Raw genomic sequence first — 19,682 nt, 5'->3', positions numbered from 1 at the left:
TTAGAGATGGGGTTACACCAAGCTTCAAAACTAAACAAGGCCTTTAAATAGGGATGTCTGCTTTCACCTGTCATATTCTCTCTGTGTGACAATAAGTTGCCCGAATACATTGGTGGAGGAATAAGTATTGATAAAATCAGATGTCTATTATATGCAGATGACATGGTGCTCCTTAGTTCTAATCCCGGTGTGCTTCAATTAATGATAGGCTTAGGGAATACTCAGCGATTTGGAATTTGAAAATTAATCTGAATAAGTCCAAAATAATAGTGTTTAGGCTTGTTCTTAATTCATAAATGTAACACGGATCTATTTTCATTTAGTTTTTCCTGGAGAAAATCCCAAACCAGTTTGTAAAGACCATTCTGAAAGATTATCCTGAGTTTGCTGGAGTATTCGTTGCCCCTGCCGGACGTTGTCTACTATTAACACAAGTCTTAAAGAGGTATCTGTAAAAAAAAGAAGTACGTATTTGTAATTTTTAAGAAAATTGTAATTTCGTTACTAATTGAGGTAAGAGGTAGTTGTGCCAGTGTTAACGCCAGAATAACTTCCAATAACCGAGGAGGAAACTAATTACAGTAGACATAGAAGTATTGTTTTGGGGACACATTTCTGAGGTCATGATACCCTTAAGTCCTGCATGTTGGTCATAGTGAACACCATAAAAAATAAATTCTCACGCCCAAAAGTATTTTATTAGAAGTGAAAGCAAAATAGGAGTGTTTGGCTCAAATTAAGAAATAATAAAAAATTAAACTCAGCTCTGGACACATTAATCACAAAACTTGGCCAAACGAAAAGGGAATACCAGTGAATGCTTGTGCCATCTATCGGCGGCTTAGTGAACTAATGATTTGTTGTTTTCTATGATTTTTTGTAATCTTAAACTTACTAATATGACTATAATAAAATTAATAAAGATTTTAATTAAACATGCACACGACTTACTCTTACTGCAATTATCAAGATTCTAACTTAAATATTATTTTCACACTGCCAATTTAAAAAAAAAAATCTCAGTTTTTACGAACATTAGCAAAATTGTAAATTAAGTATTGTCGGAAATTACCAATAATAATATAATATTTTATTTATTATATATTGGTTTATTTCGAATGAAAGTTGTGTATTTACGTAAGCACAATGTGTGTACAAAGTTTAAAGAAATTCATAGGAGCCACTTTTGAGAAAAACTGAAAATTCTATTCCAGTTAAGGGGATTGAATCGCGAAATTAGGTCCGCTGGTGAAAATCAACCGAAATAAACACTTTTAATTTGTTTGATTTTTAGTGTACACCACCAGTCACACAATCGGATGTTTCCTGGGTGAACTCCATATTTAAACTTTGCCACTTTTGCATAATTACCTGGCGTACGGGATTGTAAGGTATTTTATCTTTTATGGATTATTTTTTACTGCCAGTCCCCATTATTTTAAAACTTTTAATCAAATTTTTAAAATACAATCTAACCCACTGGAGTCCTATAGAATATCAAAGTTTTCAGAGATTCATATGTTATTAAAGAGTGATACTACCATACCAATTTTAAGAGAAATCGAATTCGATTAAAACTTTTCAAAGAAAATTCAAAATAACATTAATTCTTTTCCGTAAAATCACTTTTCTGGTTAACCAATTTTCCTGAAATTTGAGATGGAGGAACGGTACAGTAATTTTTCTTATGAGACACTCCAGTGGGTGGTTATCGAAAACCACCTGTAACACCGGTAACGTGGAAAAAACCACGTGGTTGTAGTAATCTCTTTAACATTGTTCTCAACTAACTTTTGCCTGGCTAATCTGCACAGACAGGAAGCCAACAAACAAACAAAAAAAAAAAAAAAAAAAAAAAAAAAAAAAAAAAAAAACTAACTTTTGTTAAAAGTTATAAGTTTGTAAAATTTTCTTAAGTCATTTGTTCATCCAAGATGTTTCTTTCTTATTTCTTTAGTAGTAAGTATTAAGAGAAAGTTTTGCAATAGTGAAGTTTTTTTCAAAATACGAGTTTTTATTGGAAATATCCGTTCTGAGGTCTTCAGGGTCCAATAAAGTGATTTTCACAAGTTGGTTTGTAAATTTAAGAGAGTAAAAGAGCGCGCAAAGGAGAGAAAGTTTAACTGACTATGAGCGTTTGGTAAACATAATTTAAAAAGAAACAAATCGCAGAAAGTTCAAAAAATGGAATATTCGAATCGATTTTTAACTAAAAATTAATTTAAATGATTGAAAAGTCGCTATACTATCAAGAAATAAAACTTCCCTTAAGAAATCTACAGTAAGAAAAAGTTAAAATTCATAAAATATCTCAGCTGTTTATGAAATATCTGGAACTTCACTTATTTATTTAGATTGGCAATTGCTAAGTGAAGAAAAAGAACCATACGAACTAGTTTTTTTTTTTCTGTTTGCTTAAAATCGGGATAAAAACGACAAAAATAGTAAGATTAGTTAACTGTACTGCTTTAACCATGTTAGCAAGAGCGATACAACCTGTACACAGATTATTTTCTAAATGTCCAAACTTTCCGACAATAATATGGATTGTGCTGCCAATGGAATTTTTACGCAATACAGTGTTGGCCGGCATTTCTACCACCGTATTAAGTTTAGCAATGGAAGTGTTCGAGCTTCATTTTATCCATTTTATTTTTATTATACATGGATCAATATTTAGTAGAGGATTTTTCTACTTACTGGGAGGTTGGTTAGCCGATTCATATATCGGTAAGTATTATGTTTATATAGCGAGTTTCACGCTTATTTGCTGCATCATAAATCCAATCCAATGTTCAGCAGTGCTTCTTACATCGATTACAATTGAACAGAAAAGATTATTGCTTATAGTAGCAATCTTTATGGACAGTATGGCTTCGTTTGGCATGGGATGTGCAATTCCACTTTATTCAGAACAATTTTTTTTACCCGAAGAAGAGACAGAATTGAGAGATTTTTATATAATTGTTTTTTGGTTAAAAAATTTTTCTTTTTTAATCGGTACTTTGCTTTTCTCATTGCAACTAGGAAGGGTGTCGAGTATCGAAGATAAAATCATTGCAGTACCTTTTATCGCATCCGTGTTTACTGATTCAATATATTTATTCTTAATAATAATATTTAGAAAGAAATTTCAGTTTAGAAACATTAAATACAAAGTAGTGGAGCAGCAAATCCATCTAAATTTTCTTGCCTATGGGCAATATATATGCAATAGAAAAAGATATCATGATGAAAGAAGACGACAGATTCTTGACTACGCTGATGATCACTATGATCGAATTTCTATAAAAACAGCTAAAAGAATGCACGATCTAGTGCCTTTAATATTGTCATTCATAGCGTATTGGATAACTAGAGCTCAGATAAATACAATTTGGGTCATGCAGGCCATATACCTGCAAGCAGATTATTTCACTGATCTTCCTCCACAAGATATTATTCTTTTAAATACGTTTTTTAATTTAATATTAATACCGATTGTATATATGTTTATAGTCCCGCTCAAAAAAATATGGAATGATTATTTAAAGTGGATTGGCGCTGGTTTCGTATTCATGTTTATAGCTTCAAGCATATCTACGTTTCTACAGGTAGCCGTTGAACAAGGAGAATCTTATTACCACTTTGGCACTTCATCTATTCGATTTTATAATTCTCTTCCTGTTCCAACAGTTCTTGACAGCGATTGGACCGGTAAAATTACAATGAGTGCCTATGAAATGAAAACCTTTTATTATTTGGAAACAATTAACGACCAGCAACTTATTTACCTAGCAACACAGGGTTGTCCAAATTGGACATCTCATATTAAAGCTGTAAGAGGTAAAACAGTAAGTTATATAATTATGAGGGACAAACTTGTCCAAATTCAAGATGATGCTCCAGAAAGAAAACCGTTTCATGTTCATCCTATAGTAGTCTTCTTATGTGGCGATGAATTATGCTATGATACCGTCATTAAGATTAATACTACACAACATTACTGGAATGCAACAAAACAATCACCCAAAGTGTTTAAAAGAACAGTGTTCAAGGTTAAATATCCAGGAAGATATAATATATATCTCAATAATAGTAAAGAACTTACCAAGAAATTAAAAAATGGAGGGATTTACAGTATTTTAATCTATTTCAACGAATCAGGTGTTTCACTGAGAGAGTATGAAGTGGTGAGTGCATATTCTGTTACCCTTCATTGGATAGTACTTCAATTTTTTTTTAGCGCACTGGGAGATACATTTGCTTGGGTACCCATGCATGCATTGGTTTACACGCAGTCACCTCCAGACTTGAGAGCGATGACTCGAGCGTTTCATCTTTTTGGTTTAGCGTTGGGATCTGGTATTCTGTCAACTGCAATACTTTTTAACAGTCGTTTCACATACATTCTGTCATATTTTACAGTAACCAGCCTATTTTCTTTAATTTTTTTTTTCATTCTAGCTGGGTTTTATAAATTGAAAATGCCATCAGATCAATGAGTGCATTTTTTTTTTTTTTTAAACAGCCAGAACAGAAAATTATTGAAACTGCTCACCTACTTTTTTTTGTTTTTTTGAAGAAGTTTTTTGTTATCAAAACGAAAAAAAAACATCTGAAATCCTCAAGGTTAGAAAAGATATCAGAATAATTATTTAAAATGAAAACGAATCCGTACTCTTTTTATCCTGATGAAATGATGGAACATCCTACCGTCATCTTTCAAGTATTCAGTATTCTTCATATGTGAACCACAGTGGAAATAAAATGTCCCCCTCACTGTAAAAAATTGTTATAGATTTGAGTAAATGTCTTTTTATCCATTTTATCTTTGTATCTACTTTTAAGAAAAGAAAGATAGAGGTATAAGCTAATTAATTTTTAATAAAATTAAAATTTTTAATTTTAAACTATAATAAAATTAGCAATTCAAAATTTGTATTGGCAATTGATAGGTTAGCTTCCTACTAATGTATCAAGTAGTTTTGTTAAGTTTACGAGAAAAAAGATGTTTTGCACTATAAGGTCACTTCAGAACTGTACAATCGAAATTAGCAGTTTATTATTAATCAAAAGAAACGCCGGGCATAGTAAATGGGCTAACATTAAACACATAAAAGCAGCCAAAGATGGTCAGAAATCGAAGTTATTTATGAAACTGTGCCAAAGAATAAAAGTTGCTATTCAAGGTATGAAGTAAAGTAGCTTATTGAGACGTGACTTATTTTGTATCAAATGTATAAGTATCTATAATAACTGTAGAAGGAGGAAGCTCAAATCCAGATCGTAATTTACATCTAGCACAAGCTATAGAAGTCGCTAAAAAACAATCAATGCCGGTAACATCAATAAATAATTGTATCAAATCCGTTCAGGTAAGAGAATACTTAAGTAAATTAAAACAAGCTCTTTTTTGCTACCTACAGAAAAAGTTTTAATTGTATTTAATTCGTTTCAGCAAGATAAATCTAAAGCACAGAGTGTCTGGTATGAAATTCGTGGACCAAATGGCAGTTTAATTATTGCTCTTGCCTGGACTGAAAATCTAAAGAGAACAAAAGACTCCATAGCTCCAATTCTGCGTAAAAACAAGTACTTATGACTAGTGTAGAACTTAATTTTCCTATTTAATTTATAAAGTTTGATAAGTATTGATTTAAGACTTAACTTTAAGAATAGTTGTTTTGTAAGTCATAATAAATGTATGAATTTTAACCCTAAATATTATCGTCGTTTCAGTGCTATTTTTGCAAATAGTAGTCTCAAACATAATTTCCATCATAAAGGGATAATCAGTGCAAAACCCCCTGAATATATTACAAACTCTGCTGAAATAATTGAGGACCATGCGATTGAATGCGGAGCCGAAGAGGTTTCACCCTGTGAAATACAAGATGGTGTTTTTAAGGTATATTGCAATATTGTCGTATGTTCAACGTAATCATTATTTCAGGTGCAATTTGAAAATGAAAGTTTGCGGCCTTTGCTTAGCCAAATACTAGTAAATCCTGAAAAATGGGGTTGACCCAGCAAGCCTTTTCGAAAAACGCACTCATTATGTTCAGTGCTCTATCTCACATTCATATCGCGTCTTGTCTTAAGTATGTATTAAGATGAATAAAAAAAAATGTTTTCCATTCAAATAACTCTATATTCCTGTATCTACTTCGGCGAGAAATGTGGTTTTTTTTAAACCACAATAAATTACATTTATTGTACATTTATTAGTTATACAAATCAATCCTTCAGACCTTCTTTCAAGGTACGCCAAGGGCCTGAAGTCAATGGGAAAGACAAGTGGCTTGCCGCGTTTTCTGAATTATCTGATCTAATAAGAGATTTTTTTTAAGAATGTGGTCATAGTTTCCCTAAAACCCACCAACATTTATATTCTCTGAAAAAAGGTTCACTTAAAATTGTTGGCACGTAGCATATATTTTGCAATTAATTGAAACTCCCAGGCGACTATTTTGAAAAGTAATAGCAAATTCAAGAAGCTATTCTGCTGTCTATTAGGTATAATTAAACAGACTTTTGGGGATAATATAGTCAGTTAATCAACCTGGTATGAAATCCTCTTCAATGCACTGTTACAAATTTGAACAAAATATAATAAGTTAAGGTGTGGTTTCAATTAGATTAAGTTGAAATACTTTAAACAATCATTTTTGTTTTAAAATATACATTTTTGTTTCAGTTTGTTTGTAATGTAGATCAAATGCATATAGTTAAAGGAAGACTGCAATCTTTAAAATATAACATAAAATCTGCAGAATTTGAGTTTGTACCAAAGCTGAAAGTTGTTTTAACCGATGAACAATTAGAAGGAATAAGTAAATTAATTGATAAATTAGAAGAACATCCAGATATTGTAAATATTTATGATAATATTGCCTAACTGTCAACAAATACATGGCTGTTAGTCTTTATAAAAATGTTTATTAAATATTTTACTTTTTTTTAAATATTATGGGGAACAGCTTTAAAGTAATGGTCGACACAAATCATATTATTAAATTAAGGGCCCTGTCATTGCGATAGTAATGAAAGCATTCAAAAAAGTTACATTTCGATTTATGTAGGGGCTTTTCTTGTATTATTTTTTCTATAAATAAATTGATTAATAGTGAGAGGGAGCAAGGTTCAAATTGAAACGCTCTTTTATGTATAAATTTCATAATTTCAATTAATTTTAATAAAAATACATCATTCTTTTTTTTTTTTTTTCTTACGCATCGACGTTGATACACTCATAATTTTCTGTTACTTCTTCCAACGAGAATTCTGTGAATGATGGTCCATTCTCCACTAATTTACGTTTTTTTCTTTTGTTTTTTTTTTTTAGTCGATTCAAAGTTATTTTGACTGCTTTCATTTAATACAGTCTCATCTTTTTCTTGATTATTTAAAAAGTCTCTATCACAACTCGCTAAATTTTGAGTTTCACTATTCAAATCATTAACTGACTCTTCAGCGGTATCTTTTGAACTAATTAAACTATTTAATCCCAAAACGCATTCTAGATCCTTAGCTGAATATCTGCTTAGATCTTTTCCCCGAGTGAATTTGTGATAACTAAAAAAAAAAAAAATACAGTTACAATAAACATAATAATTTTATTTGATATTTACTCACTACACATACTCAATACTTCTTTTGAGTAGCCACACGTTTAAGACCAGTTTCATTTAAGCCAATGACTCTCTATAATAAGACAGAATTTGGAGCGAAGTAAGAAATTCTGAATTAAAATGAACCCACAGAAATGCGTCACTTACATTCCAGGAGTCCTGTCTTCTTGAATAGCAATCTTCCTCTTACTGACCTGGAGATGTTTCAAGGGGCTTTTTATATATAAAATGCCACAAAACCCACGCTCAACATTAAAAAAACAACATACAAAACTGCTTTACGTGACACTTGGATAACTCTCTATTGCTCAAAAAGCATAACTGATATTAATCTACTGCCCCAAACCAATTTAAACTCACGAGCTGGAGCTTTAGCGATCAGCCAAACGTACGAACCATTCAGACACTGCAATCAAAACTTTTCCGGTAGATAGTGGATGCTCCTTTTGTTCGTGACAAACCTAACATGTTCATCAACTCTCCAAGACAACAAATTACATATTGCGCTGTTCCTTTAACATTCTCTCGTCTCCATAACAATGTTTGACAGTCCACCGTGCTGACCCAATCACCAGTGGCTCTCAGACTTCTTTGGAGCTGAACATCAACACTTGTTTTGAGATTTATAGCTGGACCATTGTTTCCTCATGCACCACTTACATCTCTTACTTACTTAGGTACTAATTACCAAAAAAATTTATAATATTAACAATAAAATATTTTGAAGCTGCTGCCAACTTACTAAAACAAAGCATAGAATATAAATATATTACTTACTGCACTCTATTTTTTACTTTTTTCGAAGTTTTCTCAAGAGAACCTACTGTACTATTTTTTTCACCTCCAGTAAGTTCCCCTAAAAGTGAATTAAATTCCTGTTGGGTCTTTGTCCATTCTTCTACTCTTTTATCACATCCTAAACCTTTAACAGAAAGAAAAAAATCAATTATGGTGCAAGTTGTCAGGTTGTTGCCTCTGATTTCAAATAAACGTAATTTGAAAATTTTTGCCTGTGCTTATCATCTTTGGCATCCTAACAGGATTAGTATTATAGTTATAGCACCGTCACTTTATTACTTTACACATTTTAACATAATATTAAATACTAATTAATATAGTCTCAGTTTTAATGGATATTTTTTCAATACATTTTAAAACTTTGCGAATCAAATTAAACTTAGGATGTTTAATCTTGTGGTTATGAAGAACATGAAATAATCTTTCTGTTTCTAGATTAATTCATTGAGTTTTTCACTCTTTAAGAATATTTTTCAGAACTAATTAAAGCCAAATTATGAACGTTACAATATTCACTAACTTGGACATAAAGAAAGAACAGCGAATGACGCTAAAATCGAATGAAACCTCATCTGTAGGTCTCTTCAGTCAAAGTACATAATAAGTTCGAATAAGTTCTTCCACGGATGTCCTTAAGTGACGGTTTTTGTTTTTAGTTTTTAAACAGCGAAAACAAAGGTAGTGATAAGGTAAGAAAAGAATAATGGCTGGTAACAAAGCATATTACAGCGTCTTAAACTTCTTCAAATAAACTCATCATTTATAGATTATCCGTATAAAATCGGAGTGACCGAATAGAGACAAAAAGTAGTGATACTAGGAGAGGAATTCTAAGGGAGGCCAAAGTGCACCATGGATCGTTGAGCTAGTTTAGAAGAAAAAACTCCTTTCTTCTTCAGGGACATTAGTCTCTAAGTGATCTAAGAACAGGAATTTCCCTTGTCCTGACATCAAGTATTTACATAAAACATCAAGAGCATATTTGTGCAACTCTTTCGGCTTTAATGTACTACGAGTATATTCTATGCTTGTCTCATATGATACTTGTTTGATAAGAGTTGATTTGAACAACTTTAAGACGACGCCGTAATATACTTTGTTACCAGCCATAATTCTTTTCTTACCTCATCATTAATTTTGTTTTGACTGTTTATTTCGGTTCCACAGTAACATTCGAGGGCTCCAAAAGTATAATTATTCATGGCCAAATACGCGGTCTTCTTGTTTCGGATGTTGATACCGCCAAGTACTTGGTCTTCGACTCCTTATTGCAGCCCAATATTGTTGATTTTTCTCTCAAGGACAGAAAACTCTTCTCTTACGAGAATTGCGATATCATCGGCAAATCCGAGAATCTGGCCTGCCAAACTTCCTTTCGGCTCAATTTTCGATTCAAGTAGTTACTGAAATTCTTTGAACTAGTAAGCACATATAATTAACTTTCCGAGATGACACAAATTTTTCATTCCCTACTAAAATCACTTGATTTAGATATAAATGCAAGAACTAAAGCTTCTTATAATTTAATTGGTAATAAAAACTTTAAAGTTAAGATAAATCTGAAAACCTTTTCGTAGTCTTGATTACTATCTGGCTCATCCACGCAGATTGATTATCTCAAACAATACAATTTATTGCAAATTATAGTTAAGTTTTCAAGGATAAGGCTGGGGCATCACTAACCTAATCTCTTGCCTATATACAAGAATTACGGAAAGTTACTTTTAATCCAACTTATTTCTGAGTCACTAAAAGTAATATGGAAATATATTTTATAATTACCTCTCAAATCGCTTTTGTACTTTACTCGTAAAGCATTTACAATTCCTTGTTCATTAACACCTAAACCTTTTCCAGGCTTCCAACCCATTTTTTCAAGTATTCTTTGACCATATTTACTAGAATCTACAAAACATCATTTATTGTAAAGATCAAATACAAAATATCAAACCAAATTAAACAAGTCACCAAGAATTAGTTCCTTGTACGTTAATTAACTTATAGTTATTTTTATTTATAATGATACAAAATTATAACATACAATTTAAAACCCAAAAAAATTAATTCAAGTTTTTATTATTTACCTTCACTCCAAGCCGTGGATCTTGGGTTTAAAATCCAAGTCTGCTTTCGTCGTTTCTCGGCTAGCATAGACATATTGAAATGATTATTAAAGACTTTATTTCTTCCAAATCAATACTTTTTAACCGTCACACCATGCAACTAATTTACTGAAACAATAACCTTTTAACTATCATAACCTTTTCTGTTTAACAGTGTGCCTCGACAATGGTGCATGAGCTCCAAGTGCCCCTTCGTGCTTTTTGCTTGCACGTCACACATTTATTTTTATTTAGTTTAGTAATTAGTGAATTTAAGCCATTGTATGTTTCGTAATCTACATTACAGATTATATTATAACCACTACAGTGAGTAATATTTTTTAATTTTTTTTTTTGCAACATTTCTTAAGTACAATTAAGATCACAATCTTCATCGAGAAATCATTGGTGAAGAAAGTTGTTCAACTTACCAACTGAATGAGTAATATACATTTTATTTTAAATTTATAATCTTTAAAATCATTAGAAATATAAATGTTCTTCCTAAAGCTTTAGGAATAGTTTTATTGTGATCTCTTTTTTGATTTATTTATTTTTCGAACAATTTGGATAACTTTTGGTTGAATTTTCTACTTCTTTGGCATAGTAAATATGATGTTGCTTGGTACTGGTTAATTTGACTTATTATTGTTCGATGTGTCCAGTTCATAATTTTCCTGCGTTATTGTGTGACAAGGTGACTGGGAGGGGGGAAGACTATTTTATTCCTAATAAAGTTCTTTTGCTTTCAAAGTCGTAAGTAAAGTAAAGGTATACGTGATAAAGTTTACGTATGCCTTAAAAAGCGATTAATTTGTCATTCTCTATTATAATTCTTCTCATTAATCTACTACATATATGTATATTGCTTGTCAGCGTAAACTCGATTCAAAATTGCAGACATTTCTGTATTAATATTTTAAAGTGCCGTTTCAGTTTACAGTAAGGTAACCAGTAAGGTTTACAGTGAGGTAAAAATAGAAATATAATAATTTTTTTAACAAGAAATTTCTTGGTCTTCCTTTTCATTTTCTCCCCAAATAGTGTTTCGTTTGATCTTTTACCATTTTATTTATTTATTTTTTTTTTTTATTTCTTTTTTTTTTGTTCTGCTGAGCGAGAATCTAGCAAGCTGCACCTATCTCCAACCTGTAGAACCTGTTTATCTTTCAGGGTTTCCCCCTTAACTTCCACTCCTATCCATTAGTTAGCGAAAACTTTTTAGTCGTATTTAACAATCCGCATCACTTACGATGGTTGTTTTCTAACACCACACCACGGCCACTGGGAAAAGTAGAAATCTGGCAAAAATGTAGAATTTTAAGAAAATAAGAAGCCCGGAAGGACTTAAATGAAACATTTTTCTATTTGTGAATTTTCTCATAAAAGAAATTTTTTCATAATCCATTTTCGAGAAATTATCTAATCTCTTATGTATTTGCCCTATGATTGTACGTTCTTTTTTTTCTGCTTAGATTCATGAGGTTTTAATAGACTCAGGTAGTGTTGGTCAGAAAGCCTGCTTTATTGCATTTAAAGTCGTATTTACGGCTAACTGATTTTCGATAAATTTGAAACATTGGCAATGCGTTAAATGTCCAGGAGCAAGATTGTGCACAATATTCGCGCAGCTATCAATGAAGTTTTGTTTTTGTTATATTTGTATACGTGCGTTATAAACTAGTGTTATCCAGTAGACAGACTATATCAGGTTTCACGCCGGTTATGCAGGTAGCGTCCACACCATGACCCGAAGATTAGTTAGAACACCTACTTCTTTTCTGTCTTCTTTATTTATGGCATCCGTATTTCAGTTTTTATAAACTCACCATATTTTTTTTATCGAACCGAGAAAATTTCAAGAGCTTTATTCAACCATTTTTCGGACCATGTGTAATTCATTCTTTAGTAAATCTTTTCAACGAGTGCAATTGTGCCTTGCAGGCAGATTTTTTTTTTTGTGATATTCTATTTAATTTTAGAAGTACTGATTGCTAGCTACGAAAGAATGAACAAATCTAGAGTTGATAAGATAAAATTCAACTCACAAATAATTTTTTTATTATTATTATTAAACAAAACAGATGATTCATGGTATTCGTCAAAGGTCAGCCATATAGTATGCAAACATTCAATGAAATATCATTTTGACATTTCCGTCATAACGCTGAAAAGCAAAAGAGGTCAATGTATCCTGAGCCTAGGGTAAATAGCAAAATCTGACAGATTTAATTGAATGTCTTGTTTTAATAAGAAAAACAATGATATGTATTCCGTTCCTCTCTTTATTACAGTTAGATTTTAATAATTTCTATAGGCCTTTTTGATTATGTTCAAAATATTTTAACATTTTTATAATTTATTAAAAAAATTCAAAAACTAAAATGTTACTATGTCGCTGTCAATATTATTACCTTGACATCTATAAATTAATATTGGGTTGCCTGGAAAATAATGCACGTTACGGGCAAAAACTAAAAAACAAAAATTTCTAATTTAAATAATATTTAATTAATGAAAATAGTCTCCATTACACTTAATATACTTTTGTAAACCCTCTGAAGAAAAATTGATGTCCTTAGAATTTACGAATTCTAAAACAGCCTTTTCCTCCGTTTTTATTTTTATTTTTTTGCTGGGAGGTGGTTCAAATGTCTAAAAAAGTGGTAGTCTGTGGTCGAGAGGTCTGGAGAGTAGGATGGGTGACACAGAGTCTCATATCCGAACTCCCGGATCATTTTTTAAATGTCAGGCTTGAGTTCGAGCGCTGCGGTGAAAAAGAATTGATCCTTTCCAAAATTTGTGTTTGAAGATAATTCCTCAACTGGAATGAACACTATTTCGACTTCATGGATTTTTTATTTTTTCATTTATTTACTCAAAGGTTACAAGCTATTTTCTATAAACCTCATTGCACTAATGTTGGCCCACAACTATTTTTTTCAGAAATTGTCACAGGATAATATGATCTTTGTAGAGGGATGGTTATTTTTTTATTTCCAGTATTATTTCAGAATAGTATGACTATGCGTATTTTATATTATAAAATTCAGAGTTAGAAGGAACTTCCGAAAGTACCACTGAAGTGTCCGAAGGTGCCACATTACTGTGAATGGATTTTTCTCTTTACTAAGATTTTTTTTTTTAAGTGCCTCTTAAATTTTCTTTCAACTTCGTATTCAGATCAAAATTTTTAATTTGAATAATTATTTTTTGAATCTGTTTTGGTAAAATCGTTTTGGGCATTTGAAGGTATGTTAAGTCAACAGCTCAAAAATTGTTATCAGAGAAAGCATGTGAGTGTTCCATCAGTTTTATTGAAATTAATTTTCCTAGGAAATTTCGTTTTTGGGCTATTTCGATGAAAATATATTTTGTGGAACAACTTTTATCACACACAAATATAACAAAACTCTGCTGAGAACGAAAAACGTATGATAAGAACATTATATTACCATTGCTAAATACTAGTACTTTTAGCTAGTAGTTTGAGATAAATTAATATGAATTTTAACTCAAATATGGTGGGGATATATTCCGATTACCTTGACGCTGACAGTTGTCATTTCAGTTTGGTGTGGAATGCTGTTAGTATCAGCCGTCTTCAGATATGCTGTTTGAAAAGTTTACTGCTTTTTAGCGATTTACAATATATTTGATTGTTGACCATTTTAAATTCATTGAAACGTCGTTTAATCATTTTAATGTTATTTGTTTTCTAATCACAGTTAAATCTTATAAAGCAGAATTTTAATGACTAAAGATGGAAACGACAAAGTTAATGACTACCAATACTACAATGCTAGTAAAACCAAAGGAAGATGGTGAATCTAGTGTTAAATATAGGTACACTTAGACCTTGAAATATTTTGTATTATAATATTTAGCTTCTTTCTTTTGTATAATTTTGTGGTCATAGATTTCCATCGGATCCAGAAGCAGCTGTCTCAACGCCGTCGCGTCGAAACCCTTCTTGGTTTGATGTCTGGCCGCAGGTAAATTTCTATTTATCACTATTAAGTTTTATAAATTTGAAAAATTTAGTACAAAGTCTAAGGTTCTTCCCAAGGCAATAAAAAATGAAAATTTGTAAGTTCTTCTTTTTCATGTACCATGACGTCATTTACTTTGACTCCAAACGTTTCTATGGCCTCTCTTAAGTTTTACATATTCAAAACGTTTGACAATAAGTAATAATTATCTTTCATTCAAGACGTTCCAAACAATACAAGCCAACTGATCTTTCTATCAACTAATTTTTTCCAACCTTTTGATATCCCGCTTACTTACATTCTTGTGACATTTCCTTCTCAATCTAACAACTACACTTCAACCATTTCTTCGTAGAAGCTCCTAGTACAATGATACATTCAAGAGTATCTCCGAATGGCATTTTTAAGTGCTTATTTAAAGCATAATTACAACAATAGGAGTAAGACAAGAGATTTCACAAAAGTTTCAATTCTTCGACTGCCAAGAGAGATTATCAAGGGAAGGGATTAGCTATGAGGTTAGCATACTGGACTCCCACGCGGAGGTCCCGGGTTCGAATCCAGCAGCTGACCCTTAGATTTTCTCTTCCTAGGAGCTTCTTACAGCTCACTGTCCGGTGATGGACAGTGTTGTCTGTAACGAGAGAACACTGTCCGGAGGCCGGCAGTGCACTGGAAAAAGCTCCGGGCGCTAATGACCTCAGCTGTTGATGCGCCAAAAAAAAAAAAAAGAGATTATCAATTGTAACTAATTATATTGTAACTTATCTTGTTGCAGATTTTGTCAAGTGTAATATCATTAAGTACGGTAATTCAAGTTGGGATCAATATGGCCTATTCAGGTGTTCTGATACCACAATTAGCAGAAGATCCCAACATAAAAGAATTTACAAAAGCTCAGGCATCATGGATAGGTAATTGTTAAACTTTTATTTGTCATACTTTATTTCTTTTTAAGATGATCCTTAGGACGTTTCTTTTCTAATTTATTCTCAAAAGTTCGTTCACTTTATTTAAGCACATAATAAAGTTGCATTGTGTAAATTTTGCTTACAATACTGGTCTTCACAGCTCACCTGTTCCTTCATGAACGTTCACTGTATAGAACAAAGAAAATTTAAAATGTTTTTTGGAAGGAGTCATTTAAGGATTGCCTCCATAAATCCTGGACCAAAGTCCAGCTGGCACTTTTGTTAGGAGCGATAAAACTTGCAATTAGCGTCCAGAAATTTTTTGTTTTTTGTCTCTTACCCTACTGGAGTGGCAGTATGGTACTAAGTCGAAAATATTGAGAGTAGCATAGTTTTCTGGAAAAATAGAAACAAAAATTCTAAAAATAAATGTTGTGTAAATAAATTAGGTAAATAAAGTTCTAGACTTGGAACCGAAATCAATAACCTACAATTCTTTCATAGCTCCTAGATTCAACCACATAGATTTTTTTAGAAATAGCCTTTTTAGATAGTTCTTTCAGCAATCCTAGTTGATGAAGCTCTCTCCAATTTTGAATACCCAAGGGAATTCTAGAATTGTTGGAATCACATCTCCACCTCAGTTTGGTTCTCTACCGTCCTTTCTCAATTTACCTACTTCAGAAACTTCGAAACTTCGAGGACACAATCTGTTTAACCTAATCTTCTGAACATTTGAGGGATAGATGGGTCGGCACTTAAGACCACTCAGCAAACAGTGGAGGAACATCGCCTCCTTCAGAAAGACTGGAGATGATAAAATTTGGTGTGATCGATAAACTCATTTAGATCAGAATCCTTGTCGTGTTAAGGATCCATTGTTGTCCACGGTGGTATTATGTATTATTAAACTTAATTTTGTTACCTTAAATAAACTATCAAAGTTTCATGACTGTAATTTTATTCCGTTTAGATGTTGCAACTTTTTCGGCTTGCAGTTTAGATTAGAAGCATAATCTTTCCTTTGAAAATTTTCTGAACGCTTGAAATAAAATTATGTACAAATAAAATCTAAAATAAAGTTTTTTTATTTTAGTTTTATGTAATTAAAATTAATAATAATTTTTAGCAAGTTTGGTTGTCATTGCTCAACCAATTGGTGCCTTTTTTGTTGGACCAATAATGGATTACATTGGACGGAGGAAAACTAGCATAATTACGAATAGCCCAATTGTGATTGGTTGGATCATGATTTATTTCACTACACATTCACTATGGCCAATTTATGTAGCAAGAATTCTGGCTGGTATATCTGCAGGTATTCATGCATAATTTATACGTTTTATACTCGATTTTTGTAGATGTAGAGATAGAATTTTGAGAAAGAAGTGAACTTACCAAATATATGTTTATCCACTTTCTTGCTATTTATTTTATAATATTCGTTAAATTTCAGGTATGTCAACAGTTGGTGTAGTTTACACAGCAGAAATATCTCATGCCCAGTTTCGGCCAATGCTCCTGTCATTGAACAGTGTTAACGTAGCGCTTGGCATATTGATTGCTACCATTCTTGGCGTTTATATTGAATGGCATGTTGCAGCTATAATTTATGGCTTGCTTGCTTTAATAAGTTTGATATTGTCATTTTTTATACCAGAAAGTCCTTATTGGTTAGCTAATTTTACTGATGCTTCAACTAAACAAATTAAAAGTCAAGTTGAGTACCTGAACAGAACTAAATGGGTAAGAATAATTTAAATACGTAGATAAAATATTCAACAATTATCCTTTTATGAATTCTGAGAACAGAGAATGCAGCTATAGGAAAACTTACGTGATTGCACCCATATTCCGTTAATGGGGTTATAAAAACATCTCGAAAGATTTGATGAGCTAGTTTAGGGAAAAACAGCATCATTATTCAGCAAATTCAATGATAAAATACTAGTTGAATATTACACCTAGTCAAATATCTGAGAATAACGGAGGGAGAAATGATGTGGTCAGATTTTCAAAAGTATAATCTCTCTCAACCAAGTAAACTTATTAGTCAGTCTCTTTGATTCTATCCGTCATAGTACACATATTTATTGCATCATCAGAGGTAGATTGATCAGTTTGATGTAGAGATTTCGACTTTACTTACGTTACCGTTTCGCACTACACTTGCTAACTGTATGTTGCAGGTTACATCTACCTCTAGTGATAAATAAAAATCCAAAAATGATCGTGGTTACAAAAAAAAAAAGTGCTGTGATGAATAAAATCAAAGGTATTATCCAGAACTAACCACATTTTAATTCAATTAATTCTTCATGTTCTTTAAAATTTAAAAATGTTCTCTACGATTTTCTCTTAACTTTATGTAAACTACTCATACCTTTCATGTGAAATGTAGTCAACAATTTTTCCAAATAAGGACAGTATTTATTGAGAAAGTTAATCCTAATATCAACCATTATTTGAAGTGCTGACTGGAAAGAGAAGCAATTTCTCTTTTACTTGTGTTTTCTTAGGAATTACATATAACGGCAAAAGGAGTTCTGCATAGTTTAATGAAGGATAACTGATATTATTTTGCATTTAAAACATAGAAATAATTCTACTGTTTCTGTATTGTATTAATAGTACGATAAACCATTAATTATTTGCAAAAAATTAATAAAATAAATAATTAAAAAAGAATAGTAATATTTCTAAAAAAGTTTTTTAAAAACGGGAAAATAAAAATAATTGGGATTAAGACAATTAAGATGAAAAAAGTTTTCTCTTAAGAACTCAACAACACTTGGGCTCTACAATTCAGTTACAAATTCCAGGTTGATTTCAATTAGAAATAAAACAATTCCTAAGTACTTACAATAATTAGAAGTTATTAAATTGAACACCAAGAAATCCTGAATGGTTTTTAAGTGAGTTATTTGAAGATTGCTTTATTTATGGGCTAAAAAAATTAAAAATATTTTCTACTAGTTTAATTATTTATTTATTTTCAGTTATTCGACGAAGAATGGATAGTGATTCAAGGTGTTATGGATGAAAGAAACAAGGGTGTTAATCAAGAAGAAAATTCATCAACTACTCTAGGATTCCTTAAAGCATTCTGTGAGAAGGCCTCTTACTTACCTTTGTTGTTACTTGTGATATTATTTTTTCTACAGCAGACTAGCGGTACATACGTTGTGATTTTTTATACTGTAAACATTTTTAAAACAATTGGTGGTGATTTTGGTATGGGATTTGATGAATACCACGCAACAACCGCCCTAGGAGTGCTGAGGTTTATAATGAGTTTAATATCGGCCGTACTATCCAAAAAAATGGGTAGACGAATATTACTAATAATTTCCAGTGGAGGAATGGCAGTATCAGCTCTTGCAACTGCCATATTTTTAACTTTAAATAATATATCTACAATTCCATTTGAAGCGGACAATTCAACGGCACTTCTTTTAAAGCAATCAGAAAACGCAACTAGTATCGTAGAAAATGTTGATTTAGCCGTTGACAGTTGGTGGATTTTAATTTCTGTGCTTGCGTTTGTTTGTACTGGTGCTTTGGGACAAATGGTAATTCCATGGACTATGATTGGTGAATTACTACCTACTAAGGTTAGAGCTTCAGGAAGTGGACTAGTTGTGGCCTATTCTTCAATAATACTATTTATTGTGATAAAAACATTTCCCTTTTTTACAGATTTTATAACTTTACCTTTTGTTTTTATTAGTTATTCTGTGATGTCTGTTATAGCGATTATTTTTATATATTTCTTCTTACCGGAAACGTTTGGTAAAAATTTTGCCGAAATAGCGAAATATTTTGATTAAACGTGTTGGAATTCTATGTTTTTGACTCCTTTTCTTGGCTTCAAAATTTATATAAGGATTGATTGTGGAAAAATATATGACAAAGCATTCGCTTGTATTGTGAACCGCTTCCGTCCACTACTGTTGAACGGAAGTTAAAATAAAAACGCATGAAAAAGCAATAAATTGCATCAACTTTGCTAACATCACATTCTTGAAGTTAAATAACAATAAAAAATGATATATTTCACATAACAAAGCAATCACATCACTACTCTCCATTGGATTGATTTTTCAAATGTACTACGCAGTGTTTAAGCGAATTTGTGTTCAATAATTAATACGGAAAATGTACAAATCCTTTAAATTAAGTCAACGAATAATTAAGTAATAATGGACATTCAAATATATGAGATTTTATACTTTTTTTTTTGCGAATTTTTATAACTGATGTCCA

At 31.6% G+C, this 19,682-nt stretch overlaps 4 protein-coding genes across 11 annotated transcripts in view; 3 read left to right on the top strand and 1 right to left on the bottom strand.

Annotated features, from left to right (window-relative positions):
* Positions 1 to 7,198, top strand: part of LOC141451489 (translational activator of cytochrome c oxidase 1-like) — a 61,819-nt gene extending 54,621 nt beyond the window's left edge. Inside the window, exons 1-5 of one of the 5 annotated variants that reach the window (XM_074122929.1) lie at positions 4,938 to 5,171; positions 5,245 to 5,357; positions 5,441 to 5,574; positions 5,722 to 5,890; positions 6,680 to 7,198. In XM_074122929.1, coding sequence (XP_073979030.1) covers positions 4,991 to 5,171; positions 5,245 to 5,357; positions 5,441 to 5,574; positions 5,722 to 5,890; positions 6,680 to 6,880 — 798 coding nt within the window. In that variant the 5' untranslated portion in view covers positions 4,938 to 4,990 and the 3' untranslated portion in view covers positions 6,881 to 7,198. Of the gene's footprint in view, positions 1 to 323; positions 446 to 1,294; positions 1,392 to 4,937; positions 5,172 to 5,244; positions 5,358 to 5,440; positions 5,575 to 5,721; positions 5,891 to 6,679 lie in introns of those variants that run through there. The other 4 variants (XR_012456837.1, XR_012456838.1, XR_012456839.1 and 1 more) reach the window with 4 other exon arrangements.
* On the top strand, positions 1,886 to 4,805 carry LOC141451488 (uncharacterized). Of its 2 annotated transcripts, XM_074122928.1 has the most exons (3): positions 1,886 to 2,730; positions 3,499 to 3,593; positions 3,676 to 4,805. In XM_074122928.1, the coding sequence occupies exons 1-3, from the start codon at positions 2,475 to 2,477 to the stop codon at positions 3,709 to 3,711; spliced, it is 387 nt and encodes a 128-aa protein (XP_073979029.1). In that variant the 5' UTR covers positions 1,886 to 2,474; the 3' UTR covers positions 3,712 to 4,805. The 2 variants fall into 2 exon arrangements, with proteins under 2 accessions (XP_073979029.1, XP_073979028.1); XM_074122927.1 differs by having other exon boundaries at positions 1,903 to 2,730; positions 3,499 to 4,805.
* Positions 6,763 to 19,470, top strand: LOC141451484 (facilitated trehalose transporter Tret1-like). 3 transcript variants are annotated; one of them, XM_074122919.1, is made up of 7 exons: positions 6,763 to 6,900; positions 14,242 to 14,359; positions 14,433 to 14,508; positions 15,284 to 15,419; positions 16,546 to 16,734; positions 16,873 to 17,162; positions 18,416 to 19,470. In XM_074122919.1, the coding sequence occupies exons 2-7, from the start codon at positions 14,277 to 14,279 to the stop codon at positions 19,244 to 19,246; spliced, it is 1,605 nt and encodes a 534-aa protein (XP_073979020.1). In that variant the 5' UTR covers positions 6,763 to 6,900; positions 14,242 to 14,276; the 3' UTR covers positions 19,247 to 19,470. The 3 variants fall into 3 exon arrangements, with proteins under 3 accessions (XP_073979020.1, XP_073979018.1, XP_073979019.1); XM_074122917.1 differs by lacking the exon at positions 6,763 to 6,900 and adding an exon at positions 10,701 to 10,840; XM_074122918.1 differs by lacking the exon at positions 6,763 to 6,900 and adding an exon at positions 10,817 to 10,955.
* On the bottom strand, positions 7,142 to 10,637 carry LOC141451492 (PIN2/TERF1-interacting telomerase inhibitor 1-like). The gene is made up of 4 exons (XM_074122932.1): positions 10,496 to 10,637; positions 10,194 to 10,316; positions 8,391 to 8,535; positions 7,142 to 7,557 (listed from the first exon to the last, which is right to left on the bottom strand). The coding sequence occupies exons 1-4, from the start codon at positions 10,566 to 10,568 to the stop codon at positions 7,296 to 7,298; spliced, it is 603 nt and encodes a 200-aa protein (XP_073979033.1). The 5' UTR covers positions 10,569 to 10,637; the 3' UTR covers positions 7,142 to 7,295.
* Positions 19,471 to 19,682: the final 212 nt, after the last annotated feature.

This window comes from Rhodnius prolixus, unplaced genomic scaffold, assembly GCF_049639745.1.
Source record: "Rhodnius prolixus isolate KJV_2025 unplaced genomic scaffold, Rpr scaffold_8, whole genome shotgun sequence".
NCBI classification, from domain to species: domain Eukaryota; kingdom Metazoa; phylum Arthropoda; class Insecta; order Hemiptera; family Reduviidae; genus Rhodnius; species Rhodnius prolixus.
The sequence above is the reverse complement of the archived record's forward strand: the minus strand, read 5'-3'. Positions and strand labels throughout refer to the sequence as shown.